The following is a 22578-nucleotide window of genomic DNA, read 5'->3' as shown; positions in this document are numbered from 1 at the left end:
CATACTTTGTGTTAATTATACTCTCCTCAGGTGCACAGAAGCACAGTTCTGGTGCTTGGATGACGTGAAAGTGTAACCTATTTTTGTCCCAATTTAGGCTTAATATAAATAGTGTGTATGTAGTTTCCTCGGGAACAGTGGGAGAGAAATAAACCAGCACCATGTTTAAAAACCAACAAAATTAGCATTCACCTACAGTAACTTCAATGCATATTGAATGAGAGGTGTACAAAACATAATTGTCAGGTAAATTTCCATAACTAGTAGCAAAAGACAACATACAGATTGTGTTCACTATACATGTATATCCTCAACCCAACTGTTAACAAGGCAGCACCTGCTGCATACTGGCCCTGTTAATTTCTTTCCATGTGCCCCATATGTATCCATCAACATTTATGTTCTAAAGTCAGGATAATGTGGGTTACTTTTTGGGGGTTTAACTAAATCAAATCTTCATTTTCTCGATACCTTACCATGATGCACTTAACTGTATAATTAACAGAAAATACATAATATCTTCACTTGAACTTTCTATATATAAACTCTTTACACATATTTAAACAGTCCCTATAATTTGCTAATTGGGGATGGGATCCTTTTATTTCTGTAGAAGAAAAAAATTTCTTGGTTCATAATAATAATGAAAACCATAAAAAATGGTGTGTGTGATGTGTGATTAGGATTTTTAATACTGCTTTAAAGATTTTTCAGTCATATCGCTATGATGTCTGCAGTGCGGCAGTTTATAGTGATGTCCAGCACTGGGGCATCATGCCGCAGACATGTAGCATGATGTCCCACCTAGTCACATTATCCTGACACCAGGCCAACCAGTCCTAATAATAACCTCTTAATGCTGAGCGCCAAGCGAGGCAGCTGTTTAGTCTTTGGTATGACTTGGCCGGGGCTTGTACCCATGACCTCCCGCTTCCGAGGCGGATGCTCTAACCACAAGTCCACCGGAGCGGTCAACATAAAAAATGGTATCCATAAAATATAGTGAATTCACAGTAATACATACAATGTCCAACCATCTGATGTACACTTGAATTTTGTTTAAATAATAAGTTTGCAAATATTTTAATTAATTGCTGTTCTCTGTAGACACAATTTCTTTGATGAGAAAATGTTTAAAAATGTTCAGTAAAATTCCGTCAAAGGTAAATATTTAATATCTAACAGTATTTTATGCTCTCAATGCCGATTAAGGTTATGCTTAGTTAATATCTTTTGTTGCTTTGAGAGAATCAATCTAAAGCAGTCTTGAGGTAAAATTAGAAATGTGACATAACATGGATTACCCTATCAATATAATGTCAATAAAGGGCAAAGTTCCAAGTCAAACAGGGCTAATTCCATTATATTATTCCAGAAAATGGTGAAAATCAACCTTGACCTAGCATCTTTTTAACACAAGTCCAAAATCAACCTTGACCTAGCATCTTTTTAACACAAGTCCAAAATCAACCCTGACCTAGCATCTTTTTAACACAAGTCCAAAATCAACCCTGACCTAGCATCTTTTTAACACAAGTCCAAAATCAACCCTGACCTAGCATCTTTTTAACACAAGTCCAAAATCAACCTAGACCTAGCATCTTTTTAACACAAGTCCAAAATCAACCTAGACCTAGCATCTTTTTAACACAAGTCCAAAATCTGATTTAAATTCTGAAGTTTCTTTAATAGTTCATAAGCAGAAACAAAATTCATGAAGGACAGTTATGTATAAAATTATATACCCTCTCTCTATATATCACAAAAGACAAATATGTGCCAACATTACTTGACCTAGAAGACTTGACCAAGCATCTAAAAATATAAAGATCCACTGTCAGAACTTGCTTTAAGACTAATCCACTGTCAGTACTTCAAGACTAATCCACTGTCAGTACTTGCTTTAAGACTAATCCACTGTCAGTACTTGCTTTAAGACTAATCCACTGTCAGTACTTGCTTTAAGACTAATCAACCGTCAGTACTTGCTTTAAGCCTAATCCACCGTCAGTACTTGCTTTAAGACTAATCCACCATCAGTACTTGCTTTAAGACTAATCCACCGTCAGTACTTGCTTTAAGACTAATCCACTGTCAGTACTTGCTTTAAGACTAATCCACTGTCAGTACTTGCTTTAAGACTAATTCACTGTCAGTACTTGCTTTAAGACTAACCAACTGTCAGTACTTGCTTTAAGACTAATCCACCGTCAGTACTTGCTTTAAGCCTAATCCACCATCAGTACTTGCTTTAAGACTAATCCACTGTCCGTACTTGCTTTAAGACTAATCCACTGTCCGTACTTGCTTTAAGACTAATCCACTGTCAGTACTTGCTTTAAGACTAATCCAATGTCCGTACTTGCTTTAAGACTAATCCACTGTCCGTACTTGCTTTAAGACTAATCCACTGTCAGTACTTGCTTTAAGAATAAAAAATCATGACCCCATTGCCATCAATTTGTTTTGAGGCTAATAAACCACGAACCCACTGCCAGATTTGTTTTCAGACTAATATACCATGACCCCATTGCCACTGATTTGTTTTGAGACTAACAAATCACGTCCCCGCTGCCATTGATTTGTTTTGAAACTAATAAAGCACGACCCCACTGCCACTGATTTGTTTTGAGACTAATAAACCATGACCTCACTGCATCGATTTGTTTTAAGACTAATAAACCATGACCCCACTGCCATCAATTTGTTTTGAGACTAATAAACTATGACCACACTGCCATCGATTTGTTTTGAGACTAATAAACCCAGACTCCACTGCCAGTGATTTGTTTTGAGAGTAATAAACTATGACCCCACTGCCACTGGCTTGTTTTGAGACTAATAAACCAGTGCCCCATTGCCATCGATTTGTTTTGAGACTAATAAACCAGGGCCCCACTGCATTTGATTTATTTTGAGACTAATAAACCAGGGCCCCATTGCCACTGATTTGTTTTGGGACTAATAAACCAAGACTCCACTGCCATCGATTTGTTTTGAGACTAATAAACCACGACCCCATTGCCATTGATTTGTTTTGAGACTAATAAACCAGGGCCCCACTGCCACTGATTTGTTCTGAGACTAATAAACCAGGGCCCCATTGCCATTGATTTGTTTTGAGACTAATAAACCATGACTCCACTGCCACTGATTTGTTTTGAGACAAACAAACCACAACCCCACTGCCATTGATTTGTTTTGAGACTTAAAAACCACAATTTCACTTCCATCAATTTGTTTTGAGACTAATCAACCACGACCCCATTGCTAGTGATTTGCTTTGAGACTAATTATCCATGACCCCACTGCCATCGATTTGCTTTGAGACAAATAAACCAAGACCCCATTGCTAGCGATTTGCTTGGAGACCAATAAACCAGGACCCCATTGATAGCGATTTGCTTTGAGACTAATAAACCACAACCCCAATGCCATAGATTTGTTTTGAGACTAAAAAACCACAATTTCACTTCCATCAATTTGTTTTGAGAGTAATCAACCAGGACCCCATTGCTAGCGACTTGCTTTGAGACTAATAATCTATGATCCTACTGCTATCGATTTGCTTTGAGACTAATAAACCAAGACCCCATTGCTAGCGATTTGCTTGGAGATCAATAAACCAAGACCCCATTGATAGCAATTTGCTTTGAGACTAATAAACCATGACCCCACTGCCATTGATTTGCTTTGAGACTAATAAACCAAGACCCCATTGCCATCGACTTGCTTTGAGACTAATAAAACATTACTAAAGGTAGGTGTAAAACTAGGGGTAGCCAGATCTGAAAGATTCACTATCAAGACTTTTTCTAAAAATGTAACTGCATTATTAGGAAAATGCTTTGGTTTGCTTTAAAAACCGTCAAACAATTGGAGGAAAAAACAATTTTTTATAAAGAGAACTAAAACTGAGTTCATGAAAGACATCTGTCCCCCCTCCCCCACCCATCAGATGGATAAACAGATGGACAATTACCAATGTCAGTGGTAGGGCATAACAACTAACATGTAAGTCTGGTAAGTACTAAATATGGATGGCTGTTAGTACTTGCAAACTTGGGCATATAAGTGAAAATCTGTTAAAAAGTTCATTCATTTTTATGTTATACAACTAACTCTGATAATTAGTGAAACTACTCTTGATGTGGTGGCACAGATGCTGGCATGACAAGGTCTTCTGAAGTCATGGACACTGATTAAACACGTAGAAACCAACAACCTATGATAGGTAAGAATTGCACTTGTATATGATGCAATCCTGGATCTAATCCAGGTCATAGAGGGTCCAATATGGGACCAGCAAGGTATAAAACAAGTGGATCAAAACTGCAAATCAAAATCTAAGCTCTGTTGAACCTCAAGTCACCTGCCTTGAATCCTTCAATCTTAAACAGCCCTTACCTGTAGTAAAGGGATATTTGACAGGTCCTGTTTCTTGGGCCTGGGCAGCCAATTTAAATGTGACCAGAGGGCTGGAGTGGGTCCTGGCTAGGGGTCGGTGATTCGATGGCCCCTTGTGTCGAGGTTTAACCCCATCACGAAGCTTGGCTGATTTGAAACTCTCTGGGTCCTCAGATAGTTTTTCCGATGCAGACTGAGCATCATCCATCTTGGTTTCCTTGACCTCGATTCCATCAACTTCCCCAACATCCTGAGATTCCCTCATTTCCTGGAAGATCAAATTAATCAAATACAAAACTTCAGTGATATAATTAAATATTTAGAAATTCCATAAATCTGGTATAATTGAGACCCAAAATTTGAGTCCACATTTCATTCATCAGATGTCAATTATCTCGTTGTTAGTGTCCTCATTAAACTCACAGAAATGTAATACTCCTGACAGTTCTGTGCTTTACATCACTTAAAGTAATTTTATACAGCTGAACAAGTACAGAGAGGCCACCTATTGTACGAACAAAAAGTGGTTCCTCAAGACAGATGGTCTCTCAACTATAGGTCCTGACATTCTATAAAATGCTTCATTGATATGTGCCTGAAACATGCAATCTTTAATGATGCTGGTTTTAAGTATGCTTTGCGAAAGTATGTATCAATTACTTGGACTCACTTAGAGGTTTTACGTCTAAGTAAATGAATTATTCAGATTAACAGAGACCCATTCTGTAATAAACAACTCATGATCCATATATTTGTAAATGGAGATCTTCTGCCCATTATCATATAGTGTCTCTTTTCTTATTAAATGTAAACAAATACAGTTTGTTATGATATCATATTTGTGACTGCACAACAGTCCATGTGTACATATATATATACAGCATATCCACAATATCCATGTAGTTTGTTTTTTGTTGGTTCTGTTTAGAATCAAGTCTATGACAGTCCAATAGGAAATGTATGTTTGGGCCTTAGCTCAAAAATAGTGCAAAGTGTCTGTGACACACCGATGGCCAAAGCAATCATTACTATGTCGCCCCTACAATCAATTACTGATCCACTTGTTATATTCATCATGCCTGCATTGATACCGGGAATGCAATACATGTCTTTGGCCATCCAAGTCAGTCTTCTCCAATTCTCATGGCAAGAAGTTTGTAATTAAGAAGTTTTATCAAGAGGAGTACTGTATTTTGTTTTGCACTAAGTTTTTTTATTATCAATGAGTACTTTGTTTTGTGTTTGTAGAGGTTTTATCAAGGAGTATGTTTTTGTGTTTGTAGAAGTTTTATCAAGAGGAATAATAAGTTTTGTTTGTAATAAATAGGTTTTATCAAGAGTACTGTTTTGTGTTTGTAATACAGAGGCTTTATCAAGAGGAGTAATGTGTTTTGTGTTTGTAATATAGAGGTTTTATCAAGGAGTACTGTTTCATTTTCATTCAAGTGAAAGAGAAATCTATTAAATTTTTCTTATTTACAGTTGGTTGTCTTGATTCAGAAAATTTGATGATGTCATAATGTGGTAAGATACGTCGTACAGACATCTGATGTCCAATAACATCTTCATTCATGGTTGCATTTGTGTCAAATCAATTATGTGATGCAATGTAAATAATATATGTATTTCTTTTTCTCTGAAGAACAAATATTTCAGAAAAGAAATTGATGTGGTTGGCTAGTACTAAAACAGGAAAATCTTGGTTTCAGAGTTACATCTTTTCTCTACTGCTTGGGAAAACCATGCAAAGATCATGTAACTTCCTCAACTGCCATTAATTCTCTGTTTTAACCCCAAACATGGATTTTATTTTTTTACTTTGCAGAACACTTTTTTTTTATTGAATTACAGAGGTTCTATCTTTAATGGGCCACAACCAGTGGCCATCTACCTTATATGACCAAAATATGGCCATGGGGCACTGATGAATTTGTGTTCAACAGTACTCCTCAAAATGGCCACCCATCTAACACATCCAATGGCATGCAGATTGGTGCAAAAATTGTCAAATTTACTCTTGCAATAAGTCACATAATGGTTACTAATATTTGTGATTTCTAAACTCGACAAACTACTACAGGTTCCAACATGCTGCTGAAGTAACTTTAATCCATAAAAAGAGTTAAGGATTATGCTTTCTGCTGTGTGTTCCTTAGATGCCAGAATTTCTTTTGGGATAATAATTGGATATCATTATCACCACTAATCATCAAGATGACACAGGAAAACAGTGAGAAGCACAGTCTTGTTCAGTTCAAGTCTGGTTGCTTGATGGTAAAATGGTATGTTTGCCACTGTGGCTTGTCTCATAGATTACAAAGTATAGAAAGAATACCAGACTAAATAACCACCCCAAAAAAAGAAGTAATCACATGACAATCTCAATTCCTTTTGTAAACAATGAACATCTTTGCGTTAACAACAATGTGGAACAATGTGGAACAAACTGTTACAAAAGTGCAAAATGTCATTAGACATTCTCAGTTTAAAAACAAAAATTTAACTGCCTTGATGCCAAGTAAACTACCTTGTGTTGCTGAGCTGTATAACAACAAATTAAGCCAAACCAAGGTTTTCTTTTTTTATATAAAAATAATAATAATCACCAAAACAGCAAATGTCCAATGAGTACCTGTGCTAATTTGGCCTCTGTTTCTTCATCCACATTCTCCATGTGTGTTTTACTACTTGTTCGCTGCAAGACTGCCTGTCGAATGTGCTGTTTTACAAGGAGCTTATCTTTCAGAATCTGCTCCTGCTGCTGTTGTTGCTGCTGCTGCTGTAGGAAAATACCTTGCTGTTGAAGATAAGGATGACCAATAGGTAATGGAGCTGACTGTGTGCGACCAAGAGGTCGATGTCTGAAATGGGATAAAACAAAATATGTACTATTGCATAATGATAATATAACACTCATATTTTAATAGTAAATCCTCAATATGTAACCCTTTCTTAATTTGAAAATTGTCAAATGATCCAAGCACTATCAGTTTCATATGTGCCAAGTCAAAGTGTAAAATAAAGAAATGATGGTCAATTTGTCAGTTAAGGCTGTCCACAAAAAAATTATATGTGACAAGTGATCTAACATCCAACAGAAATGATGACCCCTGAGCACGTGTATCAAAATTTCTGATCTCGATTTCTTGCACATAAAGCAGTCCATCCAGTATGGAATAGGTTGAGCACAAAGTATCTGATACTACTGCCATTTTTAAATGATGAACTTCGACATTATTATCATGATCATAAAAAGGTAATAACAAATGTTAAACAACTTCTATTACTGCTACTCTTTCTTAAAAATGTGTCAAGTCTCCTTGGAAGTTCACTTCTGGTTTGCCAGGAGGGACAAAATTTTTTTATCTGTTTTTGTGACCAAGGATAGTCTCAGTGAATGCATTCTTCCTATTCCAGAATCTTGAATTCCTTCCAAATTTTTGGCCAAAACACAATAGCCATAATCATTGGTTTTCCTTGTCAATTATATTCTCTTCTCTTCATCTCAGCTGAGATTTTTCACCATCTAAATGGCTGATTTCTTGTTATATAGTCCTTTTTTCAGTTTGTTTTCTTAACATTAAGATAGAGCTGAAGTTTCATTCTATCTGTGTCCACATTGATAACTCCTGTTCAAAACGATAAAGCCCACTCCCCTTTGTGATTTCTGACAATCTGATTAATATAATTTAAAATTCCAAAATTTCACAAAATGCTTGAGACTGCTCACCAGACAGACATTTGCCAAAAAGCCAATGTAAAAGCAGTCAACCAAGAAATCGGGGTCAGAAGGGTTTTTAATGTAGACATTTCTTTCAATGATGTTGATTGAATGTATTATATAAAACAAGCCATTTCAAGGTTTCTCTTGTCTTTGTATCTTAGCATCGTTAGTCCAATTCTGAATAGTCTCTATGCCACGACACTTTTCTGTTAAAGTTGGTAAAATTCTGTTGTGCAGTTTTTCAAGATAAAGTTGTGTAAATGTTTTCTACCAGTTGTAATGGTGGCCATATTTAATGTTTTCTAAAAGTTGTAATTGTGGCCATATTTAATGTTTTCTACCAATTGTAATGGTGGCAATATTTAATGTTTTCTACCAGTTGTAATGGTGGCCATATTTAATGTTTCCTACCAGTTGTAATGGTGGCCATATTTAATGTTTTCTACCAGTTGTAATGGCGGCCATATTTAATGTTTTCTACCAGTTGTAATGACGGCCATATTTAATGTTTTCTACCAGCTGTAATGGTGGCCATATTTAATGTTTTCTACCAGTTGTAATGGTGGCCATATTTAATGTTTTCTACCAGTTGTAATGGTGGCCATATTTAATGTTTTCTACCAGTTGTAATGGTGGCCATATTTAATGTTTTCTACCGTTTTCTACCAGTCGTAATTGTGGCCATATTTAATGGTGAATCAGCATCAACTGTATAAATTTGAAAGACCTTAAAGCATAGAGAATTTATGTCAAATTTTCTGAAGTTATAATTTAAAATTTTTTTTATAACTATATTGTTTCATTTTTTTTCCTTCCATTTTCAGTAATAGTGCCCATATATGATGCCATACAGCATCATTTGTTACAAACGTCAAAATCCTTTAAGGCCTGGATGCTCTCTTGCAAATTTAGTCTGTTGAGCCAAATTTGTAACAGTCATTTAACGGTTCTTCTATTTTTATCAGTGGCAGCCCTATTTAATCATTTGTAAATAGAAAGCCCTTGAAGGGACTGATGCTAAACAAACTTAAAAGAATTTCTAGGAATTCAAGACAAGACTATTTATTTTTTGTAACTGCTAAGAGCTGAAACCATATCTGACATTATATAGCAACTGGATAGAAGACTGACACCTGATTTTCATTTAGAACCAACCAGGCATCATTAAAAGTCTTTCTGGGTGTTAGATCAGCATCTTTTCATGTAGGACCGACGTGACATTATAAGAATGTCTTCATAAACTTCTTATCGATATAACTTTTTATTCTGGAGAAGTAGCAAGAACAAGATTTCCAAGATAGCAGTCATCATGGTCATACCAAAGACTTATAAAAATGGTACTAACAGCTGCTTCGCTTGGCACTCAGCATTAAGAAGTTAGTGTAAGGACTGGTCGACCTGGTATCAGCATAATGTGACTAGGTGGGACATCATGCTACATGTCTGTGGCATGATGCCCCAGTGCTTAACATCATAAACTGCCACACTGCAGACATCGTAGCGATATGACTGAAAAATTGTTACAGCTATGCTAAAAATCCAAATCACACACACACACACACACACATGACTAGAAGACAGAAAGATAGACTTCAAAAAGATAGACTTCAAGATAGACAAATTAGAAATTAGAATGCTGACAAGCAAAAAATTGTATTAGTGTTTTATGGTACTTCAGCACAAAAGTGACCATCTAGAGCCAACTAATGGTAAAGTTCATAAAATTAAAAAAATTAACTGCATAAAAATTAAGAAAGATAGACCCTTACAAATAAATGTAAACATTAAGTGCAAACAAAATTAAATACAAAACACGAGAAGATGTTAAAAAAACAGCCACCTGACAATAAGGAGGACATAAAGAGACAGACACAAAAATGGACAGACTTATTGATGAAGATAAAACTGAATATACATTTTTTTGGTAACAGCTGTAAACAGGAAATACAAATACCTATGAATTCTGGCTTGCTGACCCTCTGTTGGTGGTTGAGAACTGGTTGGTACCCCTGGGTAGGCAGGACCAACAAGTGGGGATGTACCCAGCTTGCCCCGAGCTTCTTCTAATGCAGAAATATGGGCAGGCAAGTGGGCAGTGCCTGATGACATGGGAAAGTCACCATCTATTACTAGTAAAGAAGATTAGAGGTAACCTTTAAGTGGAGAACAGAAGTTGTAATTAATTTCTAATAAAATTATCAGGAAAGCTCTCTGTCATTATAACGTAGTAGTTGTGATCCATAACCGCTATGTGCATCATGTAAAGCAACTCATTATATTGAAGACAAAGATATGCACAGAACTGCAATATATGGAGAATACCATAATATACCACAATGTGGTATAGCGGACAGTATAAAAAGTATTTAAATAATGCTGTTTTGAAAAGGAAATGAAGATACAAGACTATGCTTCACATTGTTTTCTTTCAACCCATGTTGTAATACATTGTATGATTGTACATTTTCATTTTCGTGGGGCCCATACTGGTAAGAAGTTACATCCAGAATCTCACTATAATGAAGCACATTATAATAAGGGATAGCTGTTATATGCATAGTGTTCGCAAATAGCCTTCCAGCACATCTGTCCAACATTATGTGGAAAACAATTCAGTGTTTACATAATTCCTAAAATATTAATACACCACAAGCATAACATGTGTGAATTTAGCATGAAACAAATATTTGTTGGAAAACCTGATTTACATTTGATATCATATGTTACAATATGTAATTTAAAGCTTCATTTTTTATGAAAAGTATTACACTTTTTAACAGTATAAAATGATTCTCTGGCTATTAACATGGATTATGACTCTGGTTACAACTTTGAAAAATTACCAATCACAATGGTTAAATTTAACAAAATATGTGTCATACATCTGCATGGACACAAAACATTATTTGCATTAGATACATGAACCATATGAATTACCATCCAATAAAACCAACAGATACCTATAACAGTTTCTGGATGAAATAGGTGAATGGAAAGCCAAGCAAAAGTCAGTGCAATGAATTTAAGTGCGCTTCATCTTCAACCATGAATACCTGCATATTTCTTTTAAGAGATGCCTGTCACATGGAAGTACAATAAATTAAACGTAAAATATTGAGAATGGTATATTCAAGGGTCAAGAGATAAATCACTGTTCAAGTCGTGGAAAATATTATAATTGTGTCTAGTTCTTTGGAACACAATTACAGACTTTTCAGCATCAGTATAATTGGTTTATTGATTAATAACACTTAATGTTTCCCTCAAAGGTCAGTGAATGTTGTCCTTTTTTCCAAGCATGTTTCTATGCATGTAAAACTAACCAGTGTTGAAATTAATTATTTTAAAACAATATAAACAATTTTATGTTTGTTTAAAAATTAATTTTATTTATTATATGGTTTCATGTTGAATTTTTAAACTGACTTTTTTCCCGAAGAGTGAAAGCTCCATTTTTGGTGCATGATGCCATGGAAAGCACAAAGTCATGAACAAGTCAATGATGTCACGACAGAGCAATATGATGAATGACTGCAAATCACATGACTTCATATCATCCCGTGAACAAGCATCTTTCATACCAATATAATAATGGAAATTAATGTTGCAATCAACTGGGATTTTCCTCGATTAAGTGGGACCATAATAATCAGAACAATTAGGAAGATAATTTTCAGGAATAAATCAACACAATTTGGAAAATAATGATGATTTTGAAATCTTTCTCATTGGGATGGGACACCATTATTTACCCTTGTGTACCTCCTAACAAAAATTCCTCATGAACGTTTTGGATTTTATATTCATGAGAAATAGGTTTAATCTGAAACAGGAGGCCCAAACACACCTAATATATCACTCATCTGACTTAAATTTCATGATAGTTGACAATTCACTAAGAAGGCTTATGTACATGTAGCAGTGTAAAAACATGGCCTGTGTCAACTGTCTCCCAAACTTTGTACCATGTTGTAGTGTAAAAACATGGCCTGTGTCAACTGTCTCCCAAACTTTGTACCATGTAGTAGTGTAAAAATATGGCCTGTGTAACTGTCCCCCAAACTTTGTACCATGTAGTAGTGTAAAAACATGGCCTGTGTCAACTATCTCCCAAACTTTGTACCATGTTGTAGTGTAAAAACATGGCCTGTGGAACTGTCTTCCAAACTTTGTACCATGTAGTAGTGTAAAAACATGGCCTGTGTCAACTGTCTCCCAAACTTTGTACCATGTAGTAGTGTAAAAACATGGCCTGTGTCAACTGTCTCCCAAACTTTGTACCATGTAGTAGTGTAAAAACATGGCCTGTGTAACTGTCTCCCAAACTTTGTACCATGTAGTAGTGTAAAAACATGGCCTGTATCAACTATCTCCCAAACTTTGTACCATGTAGTAGTGTAAAAACATGGCCTGTGTCAACTGTCTCCCAAACTTTGTACCATGTAGTAGTGTAAAAACATGACCTGCGCCAACTATCTCCCAAACTTTGTACCATGCAGTAGTGTAAAAACATGGCCTGTGTCAACTGTCTTCCAAACTTTGTACCACGCAGTAGTGTAAAAACATGGCCTGTGTCAACTGTCTTCCAAACTTTGTACCATGTAGTAGTGTAAAAACATGGCCTGTGTAACTGTCTCCCAAACTTTGTACCCATGTAGTAGTGTAAAAACATGGCCTGTGTCAACTGTCTCCCAAACTTTGTACCATGTAGTAGTGTAAAAACATGGCCTGTGTAACTGTCTCCCAAACTTTGTACCATGTAGTAGTGTAAAAACATGGCCTGTATCAACTGTCTCCCAAACTTTGTACCATGTAGTAGTGTAAAAACATGGCCTGTGTCAACTGTCTCCCAAACTTTGTACCATGTAGTAGTGTAAAAACATGGCCTGTGTAACTGTCTCCCAAACTTTGTACCATGTAGTAGTGTAAAAACATGGCCTGTGTAACTGTCTCCCAAACTTTGTACCATGTAGTAGTGTAAAAACATGGCCTGTGTCAACTGTCTCCCAAACTTTGTACCATGTAGTAGTGTAAAAACATGGCCTGTGTCAACTGTCTCCCAAACTTTGTACTATGTAGTAGTGTAAAAACATGGCCTGTGTCAACTGTCTCCCAAACTTTGTACCATGTAGTAGTGTAAAAACATGACCTGCGCCAACTATCTCCCAAACTTTGTACCATGCAGTAGTGTAAAAACATGGCCTGTGTCAACTGTCTTCCAAACTTTGTACCACGCAGTAGTGTAAAAACATGGCCTGTGTCAACTGTCTTCCAAACTCTGTACCATGTAGTAGTGTAAAAACATGGCCTATGTCAACTGTCTCCCAAACTTTGTACCCATGTAGTAGTGTAAAAACATGACCTGCGTCAACTATCTCCCAAACTTTGTACCATGTAGTAGTGTAAAAACATGGCCTGTGTCAACTGTCTTCCAAACTTTGTACCATGTTGTAGTGTAAAAACATGGCCTGTGTCAACTGTCTCCCAAACTTTGTACCATGTAGTAGTGTAAAAACATGGCCTGCGTCAACTATCTCCCAAACTTTGTACCATGTAGTAGTGTAAAAACATGGCCTGCATCAACTATCTCCCAAACTTTGTACCATGTAGTAGTGTAAAAACATGGCCTGTGTCAACTGTCTTCCAAACTTTGTACCATGTTGTAGTGTAAAAACATGGCCTGTCAACTGTCTTCCAAACTTTGTACCATGTAGTAGTGTAAAAATATGGCCTGTGTCAACTGTCTCCCAAACTTTGTACAATGTTGAAACAAGACCGAATAACTATCATAGTAATATATCTTTTATATTACTGTGTTCTAAAGATGGCACATATTGCATGTATATTTCTGTATGTCTCATTTTTAAACCCAATTAAATTTAAATAGACATTAATTGTGGTTCCTAAAGACACTGAAAAGGGCATAATAAAACATCATTTACTAGGCTAATGGGCTCATTAAGCATGTTCCACTAAGTAAAAAGGGCACTTGCAATACAAACTGATATAAATTTTAAAAAGGTTTGGCATCTGTTATTCTAAGGAAAAGAAATGCAAGAAACATGAATTGGAAATGGAGTGAAGGATAAAAAGACAACAGATTAATACAGTATGTCCATCAGTGGTCAACTTCTTTATTGACAGATATAAATGTATCAATATCGGTTTCTGAAATTAGCTGGGGAATAAATGATTAAAGCATGTTTCGAGTAAAGTGCATCCAGTTCCTTCAAGCCACATTTTTTAAAACTGTATAACAAAGATTTGTTTCTCATTTGAGAGCATTTGATTCCTATGTAAGACCAGTTTCTTGGTGTCATTTGGGCATATATGAATCTCTTTCTTGCTTTCAATGACTTGAATTCCACTTATATTTCTAAGATTTCACTATGGTTACTATATATACTCTCTTACAAGTCAAGCTGCAAACTGCATAAACCAAGATCTGCTATTGCATAATGAGCCAGCAGATCTGGATCTATGCAGATTGTAAGAAGTAATCAGGAGAACAAACAACACAGACCCTGATCTGCCAGCACATTATGTAAAGTTCAGCAGATCAGGGTCAGTGCTGCTTGTAGTTGGACTATGGTACGAGAAACAACATCATCAATTAATAAGTGAAATTAAACTTTCTGGCAGCAATAACCATCTGGAAGGTGGGTGGGTGGCAGATTAGATCTACCTTGAGGAGGAGGTGATAATATCCACTTTGAATTTGAATATCTTGTAAATCTCAAAATAGGCATGGCAAAATTTCGAAATGGGCAGCTGAACATTTTCAAGAACAGTACTCCCTCATTATCATTATAAAACTGTCCATTGGAGCCATGCAACCTTGTATCTAGACTGTCTTATAATTAAGTACCATATATACTTGCTTAAAAGACTCCACCTGTAAACTGCACAGACCCAGATCCAGAGCTGCCAACTCTCCAGACTCGCAATTAGTGAAAAGTAGGATAAAAATTAGTGAATTTTGAACACAGTTAGTGAAAAATTATATAATGACACAAACTACATCCACTTCGATGGTCAATACTGCATTATAAGAAAATCCCAAAACAGAACTAAAACATATTATTTACACTGATTACATGTACTACTATATTTGCAGCCAAATTTACTGATATACACAAACTTCACCCTATTTGTCATGATAATGATGCTGTGGCTGTCTTGAACTTCCTCAATCAAGCCATGGAAAAATTATTTTCAACACAGTTCAGGCTTCTTGCCTGCTAGTTTATCTTGGTGATTAAAATTGCTACAAATTTTCAGCACCTAAGGAGGCACTTAAAGTTTGTCTTATTTTTCATCACAATAGGAAACAGTCTTTCACTGTCACTGTTGTTGATCTCCAACTGAGAAAGCCAGGTTATGTTCAACAAGTAAACTCACAATACTTCAGCATTGGTAACTTGCAGGACTTGAGTAGGTGGCTTAATGTACTCCAAAACTGAAATCTGCTGGGGGTGCTATAGCAGTGTGCTGTTTCACATCGTTCTGCCACATGCCTCTAATGGCTCGTTTTGTTGCTTACAATTTATCTTTTATACATGTACATGTACTTATAATAATATTAATACATGGTACATGTATGACAGGTAAATTGTAAGGGACAATACCAGCCCTTGTGCACATTCCCAAATGTAATAAAATTCTCGGCATACTACTGTGTGAAAAGCACAATGTACATCGATGTTTAATGGCTGAATGCTAGGCCAAATTTTGGTGTACTCCAATCTATACTTCACTTTTTGTGGAATACAACTCTTTTTCCTTGGAGGTGAAAACATTTTAACTGCATTGTAGCTTAATTACGAAATGGTATTAATCCAGAAGACAAAACGTCGAACTCAGAATGAACAGTGGTGTCGACGTATGCATGGAATACTGTGAACTCAAGCAAATTATGATCACAGTTGCTCGATGCAAGCTTGATATTGAAAAGAAAAAAAATAATAATCTGAAGGAAAAAAAATCATACAGAGTGACAAAAATACCTTAGATTACCCCCATGACCCGTTCTGACATAGGACCCTCTCTATCATACAATCCCTTTACCTCATGCAAGTGCCTTTGGATGCCTCTACTCCATTCCCATGGAAGCGCCTTTAGACGCCTCTACTCCATTCGCATGGAAGCGTCTTTTTTGACGCCTTTACTCCATTCGCATGGAAGCGCATTTTGACGCCTGCTGTAAACATCGGGTATTTTTAGCAGGTTTTTGTAGCGCCACCTTCAGGGAAAAGCCCCTATTAGATACCTCATTCATTGCTGTAAATGACCATTACGTCAGATCACGTGGTCGCTATTTATGCTCTGGTCGAAATCTGCTATTTAAAGTAACTGGGTGGTATTCTCCACTCTCTAAAATGGAGGTTGCGGATTTCGTTCAGTACTTTTCACGATTAGGATCACAACTATGAAAGCTTCAATAACTTAGGTAAAGGCTCTGATATTGATGTAGGCAGCAATTAGTTTTTATAAATTATAAAATTCAGATGACTTAGTGATGTAGATGCAGATGAAGAACCTGTAAATTTCGAGTATGAGAAATGGCAGCTACGGTTGGTCATGCAGCTTCATGGACTTGATGGTGAACACATTCTCTCAAGATTTTAAAGCACATAAAAAATTCTTACATGAAAATTAATTACACAGATATAACGATCGGACTTAACTCTTACATTTTTCCATACATAATAGATGTGTACCAAAAATGTAAAATGGTTAAAATTGCTGTTAAACGTAACATACACTACACTGCTTAACAGTTAACAGGCAGGCCTATGTGTATGGAGCCAAACAGGTAACAGGTGTTCTATTTATAGCACACTGCACTGGGTAACTTGCTTCATGTGTATCAGAGGCCTAAAAAGCCATACACTCTATGAGGTAAAGGGTTAAATAAGAGAGAAGTTACGTAACTTCCAAATACTTCATTCCACCCATGACCCTCCCTTGATTTCCTTCTGCTATTTCCATCTTTAACACATTAACCCCTGGAGGTTTTTGTCGTTTTCGCCTGAAATTCAAGTAGGAAACACATTTTGAAAGCTATTTCTGAATACATCCTAATAAATCAACTTCCAGGTGATCTTCCAATAACATAATGCCTAGTTGTGCTAGAAACATCGTTTTTCATTATTTGGCTCGCACATGAGCAGAAGGGTAAAAGTTGGAGTTCTTTATTTTTTTTAATTATTTTATTTTGCTTAACGGACCCATTATTTTCATATTGAGACCACTCTTTATTCCAAATGCCCATCTTATCCTACTTTTTGCAAATGTTCATCTGTCTGTCTGCAGTTCATACCAGTCTACATTGGATCTGAGACCAAAAAGTCTAAAATATGGACACAAAATCGGATTCCGACCACAGGCGAATTTTGGGTTGATAAAAAACTGGGTCCAAAAAATGAGTTTTGTCCCTCTGTATTTTGTAGTGCAACTAGAAATTCCAGATTATTTGATATCATTGTAGAGCTACGTCTGTCTACCTTTCTGTAATACCACCCACTTTAGTGTATCATACATGACCTTGACGCTACAGAGCTCGGCAGTAGGCTACTACCTCCTGCCACGTAAACTCGTCACCAGGGATTAATGTGTTAAAGGCACACGACAATACTATATGGCTTATTTTACTCCTGAGATATTTTCTGTTCATCAAGCCATCATTGACTTTTCTGCATTGTATCAAACTGAAGTTACGGTTTCTAAAACGTGTGATTTTTGCGAATTTTGTCTCTTGGGACAAGTGCGTGCACATGTGACAACCTGTGAAAAGAGCTACATGTACCATGTTTGCGACTCTATGATACATCCCCTCTTGAATTACAGAACAGTGGTAGATGCAAAAGTAAGTTTTTACTTACCATTAACTCGATTCAACTTTCGGAACCCAAGAATTAGACAAGGTCTTCTTCACTGCACATATATTGCATACATGCGACTCTATTTTCAAAATAGGTAAACTATGCGCCACACATGTCAATGCCAAAATATGATTGGCTCAAAAAGTTATACTTACTGTCACATGAGCTCAGACTTGTCTCAGCAGTCAAAATTCACGAAAATCTCATGTTTTGGAGCCATTAACTTCAGTTTGGTACAACACAGAAAAGTCAATGATGGTGTGATGAATAGAAAAATATCTCAGGAGTAAAACAAGCCATAGAGTATGGTCATGTGCTTTAAAAGACGTCAATAGCAGAAGGAAATCGAGGGTCATGGGTGGAACAAAATATTTGGAAGTTACATAACCTTTCTTATATATTATGATAGAGAGGGTCCTAAGTTAGAATGGGTCATTGGGGTAATCTAAGGTATTTTTGTCACTCTGTATGATTTTTTTCCCTTCAGATTATTGGGGTTTTTTTCTCAACATGAAGCTCGCGTCGAGCACCTGTGATTAAGATATATGCTAATCTTTCAATCTAAAAAATTCCAACACTCGAAAAAGCTGTCCTCTTGTAGTTTCCCAACCTTTATGTGCTTTTTGCTACCAATGTGCTTCTTCACATCGTCTCTGCCACCATGCCCAATGCTAAAATGTGTGGCACACTGTGTGCAAAAAGCATGATGTATATAGTATTTGATGGCTGGTTGCATGGCAAATGTTTGGTATATTCCAAACTAAATGTCACTTTTTGTGCAATACATTTCTTCTTCCTTGGTGGTGAAAACATTTTAAAGATGCGATGCCAAACAGTAATTCAAAACAGTGTTGGCAGCACATGCGCGGAGAAAAAAATCTGGTTAGGCACCGGTTTCTTTTACAAGCATTTGTAAAACTACTCTTACACATACAGATTAAAATATGCTAAAATGCTTGCTACCGGGCCAACGGTACCAATCGGCAATAGTTCTACTAATATCGCGACTAGCAGTGCCGAACAGTTTTGGCAATGGCTGATATCACAACTAGCACTTAATGGGAAAATTTAAAATAACTGAGAATTGGGGAATTCGTCATTTTTTGGCATGTGTCATGAATTTGTGAATCCTGTAGAAAGTTGTGAAATTCACGCCAAAATCGTGAGGGTTGTCTTGTATGCAGATCTGCCATCGCATAATGCATCGGCAGATCTGGGTCTGTGCAGTTTGTTAGGAGTAATCAATAGAACAAACAACAAAGACCCTGATGTGCAGGTGCATTTTGCTATGGCAGATCAGGATCTTTGTTTGAAGTTTGACTCGACTTGTAAGCGAGTATATACGCAGACCTGTTTACCAGGGGTGAAACGATTCATCCATATATCGATGCATTGATACTTCTGCTGAAACGATACACATATCGATACAAGAGATGGAGAATCGATACAAAATGATACTTACCGTATGCATGGTATTTTAATCTTCAAGAGTCATGAATAATTATTAGTTTCCTTGTTATTCTGTAAAAGTATAATCCATCTGAAACAGCATTTGCAGTCACATCACTCATGTCTCTTAGTGAAAAAGACAATCTGAGAATACCCACTTGCCGTCTACAAGTTAACACTCGGTGACATGGTTAGCAATCTGCCCCCCTCCCCATGCTAACTATCTTAACCCAGAAGTATGTTCAGCATATACTGTAGAATCATTCCAAACATGCTCCACATGTATAATGAAGTACTTTACTCATCACTTAATAACCACTTTTACACGAAGTTTCTATTTTGAATTGTAATGACTCCTTTGGTTGATTTGAAAACTAAGCTACTGGTGTGTTGCAAGTTGAAATATATTACTTAATTCTCATTAGTTGTTACTGGTTGGTCTGCTCCAGGTAAAACAATAACCACCAATCAGAAATCAATGTAGCTTATTCTCTGCGAGACAAACAAGAAGTATTTGCAGACAGACTTCGTGGGAACATTATTAGATATGTCAAGTACTTAAGCAGAGATGCTGTCAGTGTGTACCACTGCGTGAATCGTGCAAAATTTGTACAAATTCGTGTTCTTGGAGAAAAGTGAAACGCGAAACCTACCGCAAATTTGTTGAAAGTCCCACATATGAAAATGTGCACAGTGAAGTATACACTTTTTATTTAACCATTCTTGTTGAGACATGTTTTTCAGGTGGCAACTGTTCCACAACTGGGTTTTTCAAGCTCAATATGAATGGTTGTGAAACTAAATTTGATTAGAACAATGTATCCAGGAATAAAAATTATGGCGTAGTTTGAACCATTCATGAAGAAAGTTTACAAATGCGTGTTTAAAATACGAGCTACCTAGAAAACCCAAAATGTCTGATTCCCGGTGAGGTTCATAATGATTTCATTCGGCAAATACTTGCTGATGATAGTGATGATGACAGTATATTTTAAAGTTATGAAGTATATCAGATTATTGGAGCTGGACAAGAGTTAATGGGGACACCAGTGAGTGATTTTGAGCCTGAAATGGTGTTAAATATGAGTCAGATGTACATGCTGGATAGATAAAAAATATACAGCATGACCCTTTCAGTGATATTTTGAAATTAAATGTACAAAGGGCAGAATACTTAGTAGCCTAATTAAAATACACACAATTTAAAATTATAATGCAATTTTTATTTTTTAATTAATCAAATTTGCCCTGCAGATCATATACTACAAAACCATATACATGTATCCATATCAGAGTTAAGATAAATTGAATAAAATATGGGTTAAAAAATGCAATTAAGAAGTACATATATTTATTTTAATACCTGTCTGCACAAACAATAATGGACTAAATACCCAAATACAGCATTTTGGAACAGATAAGAAATTTGGCATAGTAGTCAGTAAACTATTGATTTAACAAAGGAGATTTATGTTAGTGAAAAATTCCTATTTTGGAGCAGATGTATCCAAAAGATAATATCTGTGATCTCTGGAAAATTGTATATAACAGTCAAAAAGATAAGTCCCCAACAAATTCAAGCTGACAAAGCTAGCTATGCATATGCCCCTTCAGATTAAGAAGCACAGGACAATATTGATACAAAGAAGCAGTGTATGTTCAGAATTAATTAACAGATTAATGCTTATACAACTAGAGGTGACATCTATCAAAGATGTTGATTTCATAAGAGCTGTAAGAAAGTGAAGCAGCAATAAAGAGAGACAGATATTGAAGTTTAGATAAATATTGACCTATGACCATTTCTTCCTCCACTCCTTTTTTTTTGATAAAAGGGGAGGTCTCCCTTTAAATATAATCGTGTCATGATCTCTCCTAAAACTGTACATGGGAAACAAATTTGGAATTTCTCTTTTTTATGCAGAGATATTTAACCAGTGAATGAAGGTGCTGATGGAATAAATGAAATTAGCATATAATGAACAATGGGGCAGATTTCAAACTGCTCAAGTTTATCACCTTGTGTAAGTTAAAAGAAAATTGTAGAATAGGACTGGGTGTAGTCAATTAAAAGTTTTCCTTTTTCATTAACAAATACAAGTACCTGTGGCTGTAGTATTTTGCATCTGCAGGAAATAAAATGTGAGAATTTGCCGGTATTCAACCTTATTCCCAATGCCCAGATTTGTTCTAAATGAGATTTTCTTTGCATGAGGAAATTGCATTAGTTTTTCTGTTTTGTAGATAACATCGTAATGTCTTCCAAGAGTAACTGAGACAGAAAATTGATAATGTGTTTTCAAATCATTCATGTTGTACAAAACAAAGGGAGTTAAATGGCCTAAAATGTTGGATAAAACTCACTGCAATCAACAGGTAGACTGTTTGAAAGTATTGCTGATATCTTTTTATCAATCAAAATTTGACACACATATATGATAACTATATGTCTATCTCTAGTTTGCATACTGGAAATACAACCTAGAATGTCAGCATACATGAAAGGGCACCACCTACCTTCCAAAGATGGAAGGACCATTAAGGTCATATGTACATGTATATCGATATGTATCGTATCGCAGGCTGCAAATCATGAATCGTATCGATACATGGCACAGGTGTATCGTTTCACCCCTACTGTTTAACCTTTCCTGGCTCCATCAGTAGTCTAAATGCAGTCTCACCGTAGTTTTCAACCACTGTCAGTAGTATAGCTATAAAGCTGACAGTTTAATAATAATAATAATTATAAAAACTTCCATCCAGAAATACATTTATTGTCTTTAATTTCAATGACATAATACATAATTATCTGTTTCTTTTACCAAGAAAAGAGGTGTTACACCTTTTCCAAAGCCAGTTTCACTCTACCTTTTCTAACTATATTCTTAAATAGTTTACCGTCCCTGCTGCGATTTTGCTCTCTGGAAACATTTTATTTAAATCCTGGTTTAATGAATCAGCTGTTTTTAAGTTTAAATCAGCAAAGAGCTTATACAGCATCTCGTTAGCATGGATAATGTGCATTTCCTCACTGTTAGACACTATGCTTTACAGAATTTGTCCCATTCCCTGTGGGATTTGCACTCAACTAGTCCTACAATATAAGACATC

The 22578-nt window shown here is 36.1% G+C and overlaps 1 protein-coding gene across 9 annotated transcripts in view; it reads right to left on the bottom strand.

The window, feature by feature from the left end:
- Nucleotides 1–22578, bottom strand: part of LOC149776422 (histone deacetylase 5-like) — a 348169-nt gene that overhangs the window by 51313 nt on the left and 274278 nt on the right. For all 9 annotated transcript variants that reach the window (XM_089940838.1, XM_089940835.1, XM_089940842.1 and 6 more), the window contains 3 exons: nt 10086–10260; nt 7040–7268; nt 4408–4675 (listed from right to left, as the gene is read on the bottom strand). In XM_089940838.1, the coding sequence (XP_089796964.1) occupies nt 4408–4675; nt 7040–7268; nt 10086–10260 (672 nt within the window). The remainder of the gene's footprint in view (nt 1–4407; nt 4676–7039; nt 7269–10085; nt 10261–22578) is intronic.

This window comes from Sinohyriopsis cumingii, chromosome 18 (genome assembly GCF_028554795.1).
Source record: "Sinohyriopsis cumingii isolate HCF-2022 chromosome 18, ASM2855479v2, whole genome shotgun sequence".
NCBI lineage: Eukaryota > Metazoa > Mollusca > Bivalvia > Unionida > Unionidae > Sinohyriopsis > Sinohyriopsis cumingii.
This window is presented reverse-complemented; position numbering and strand designations above follow the sequence as displayed.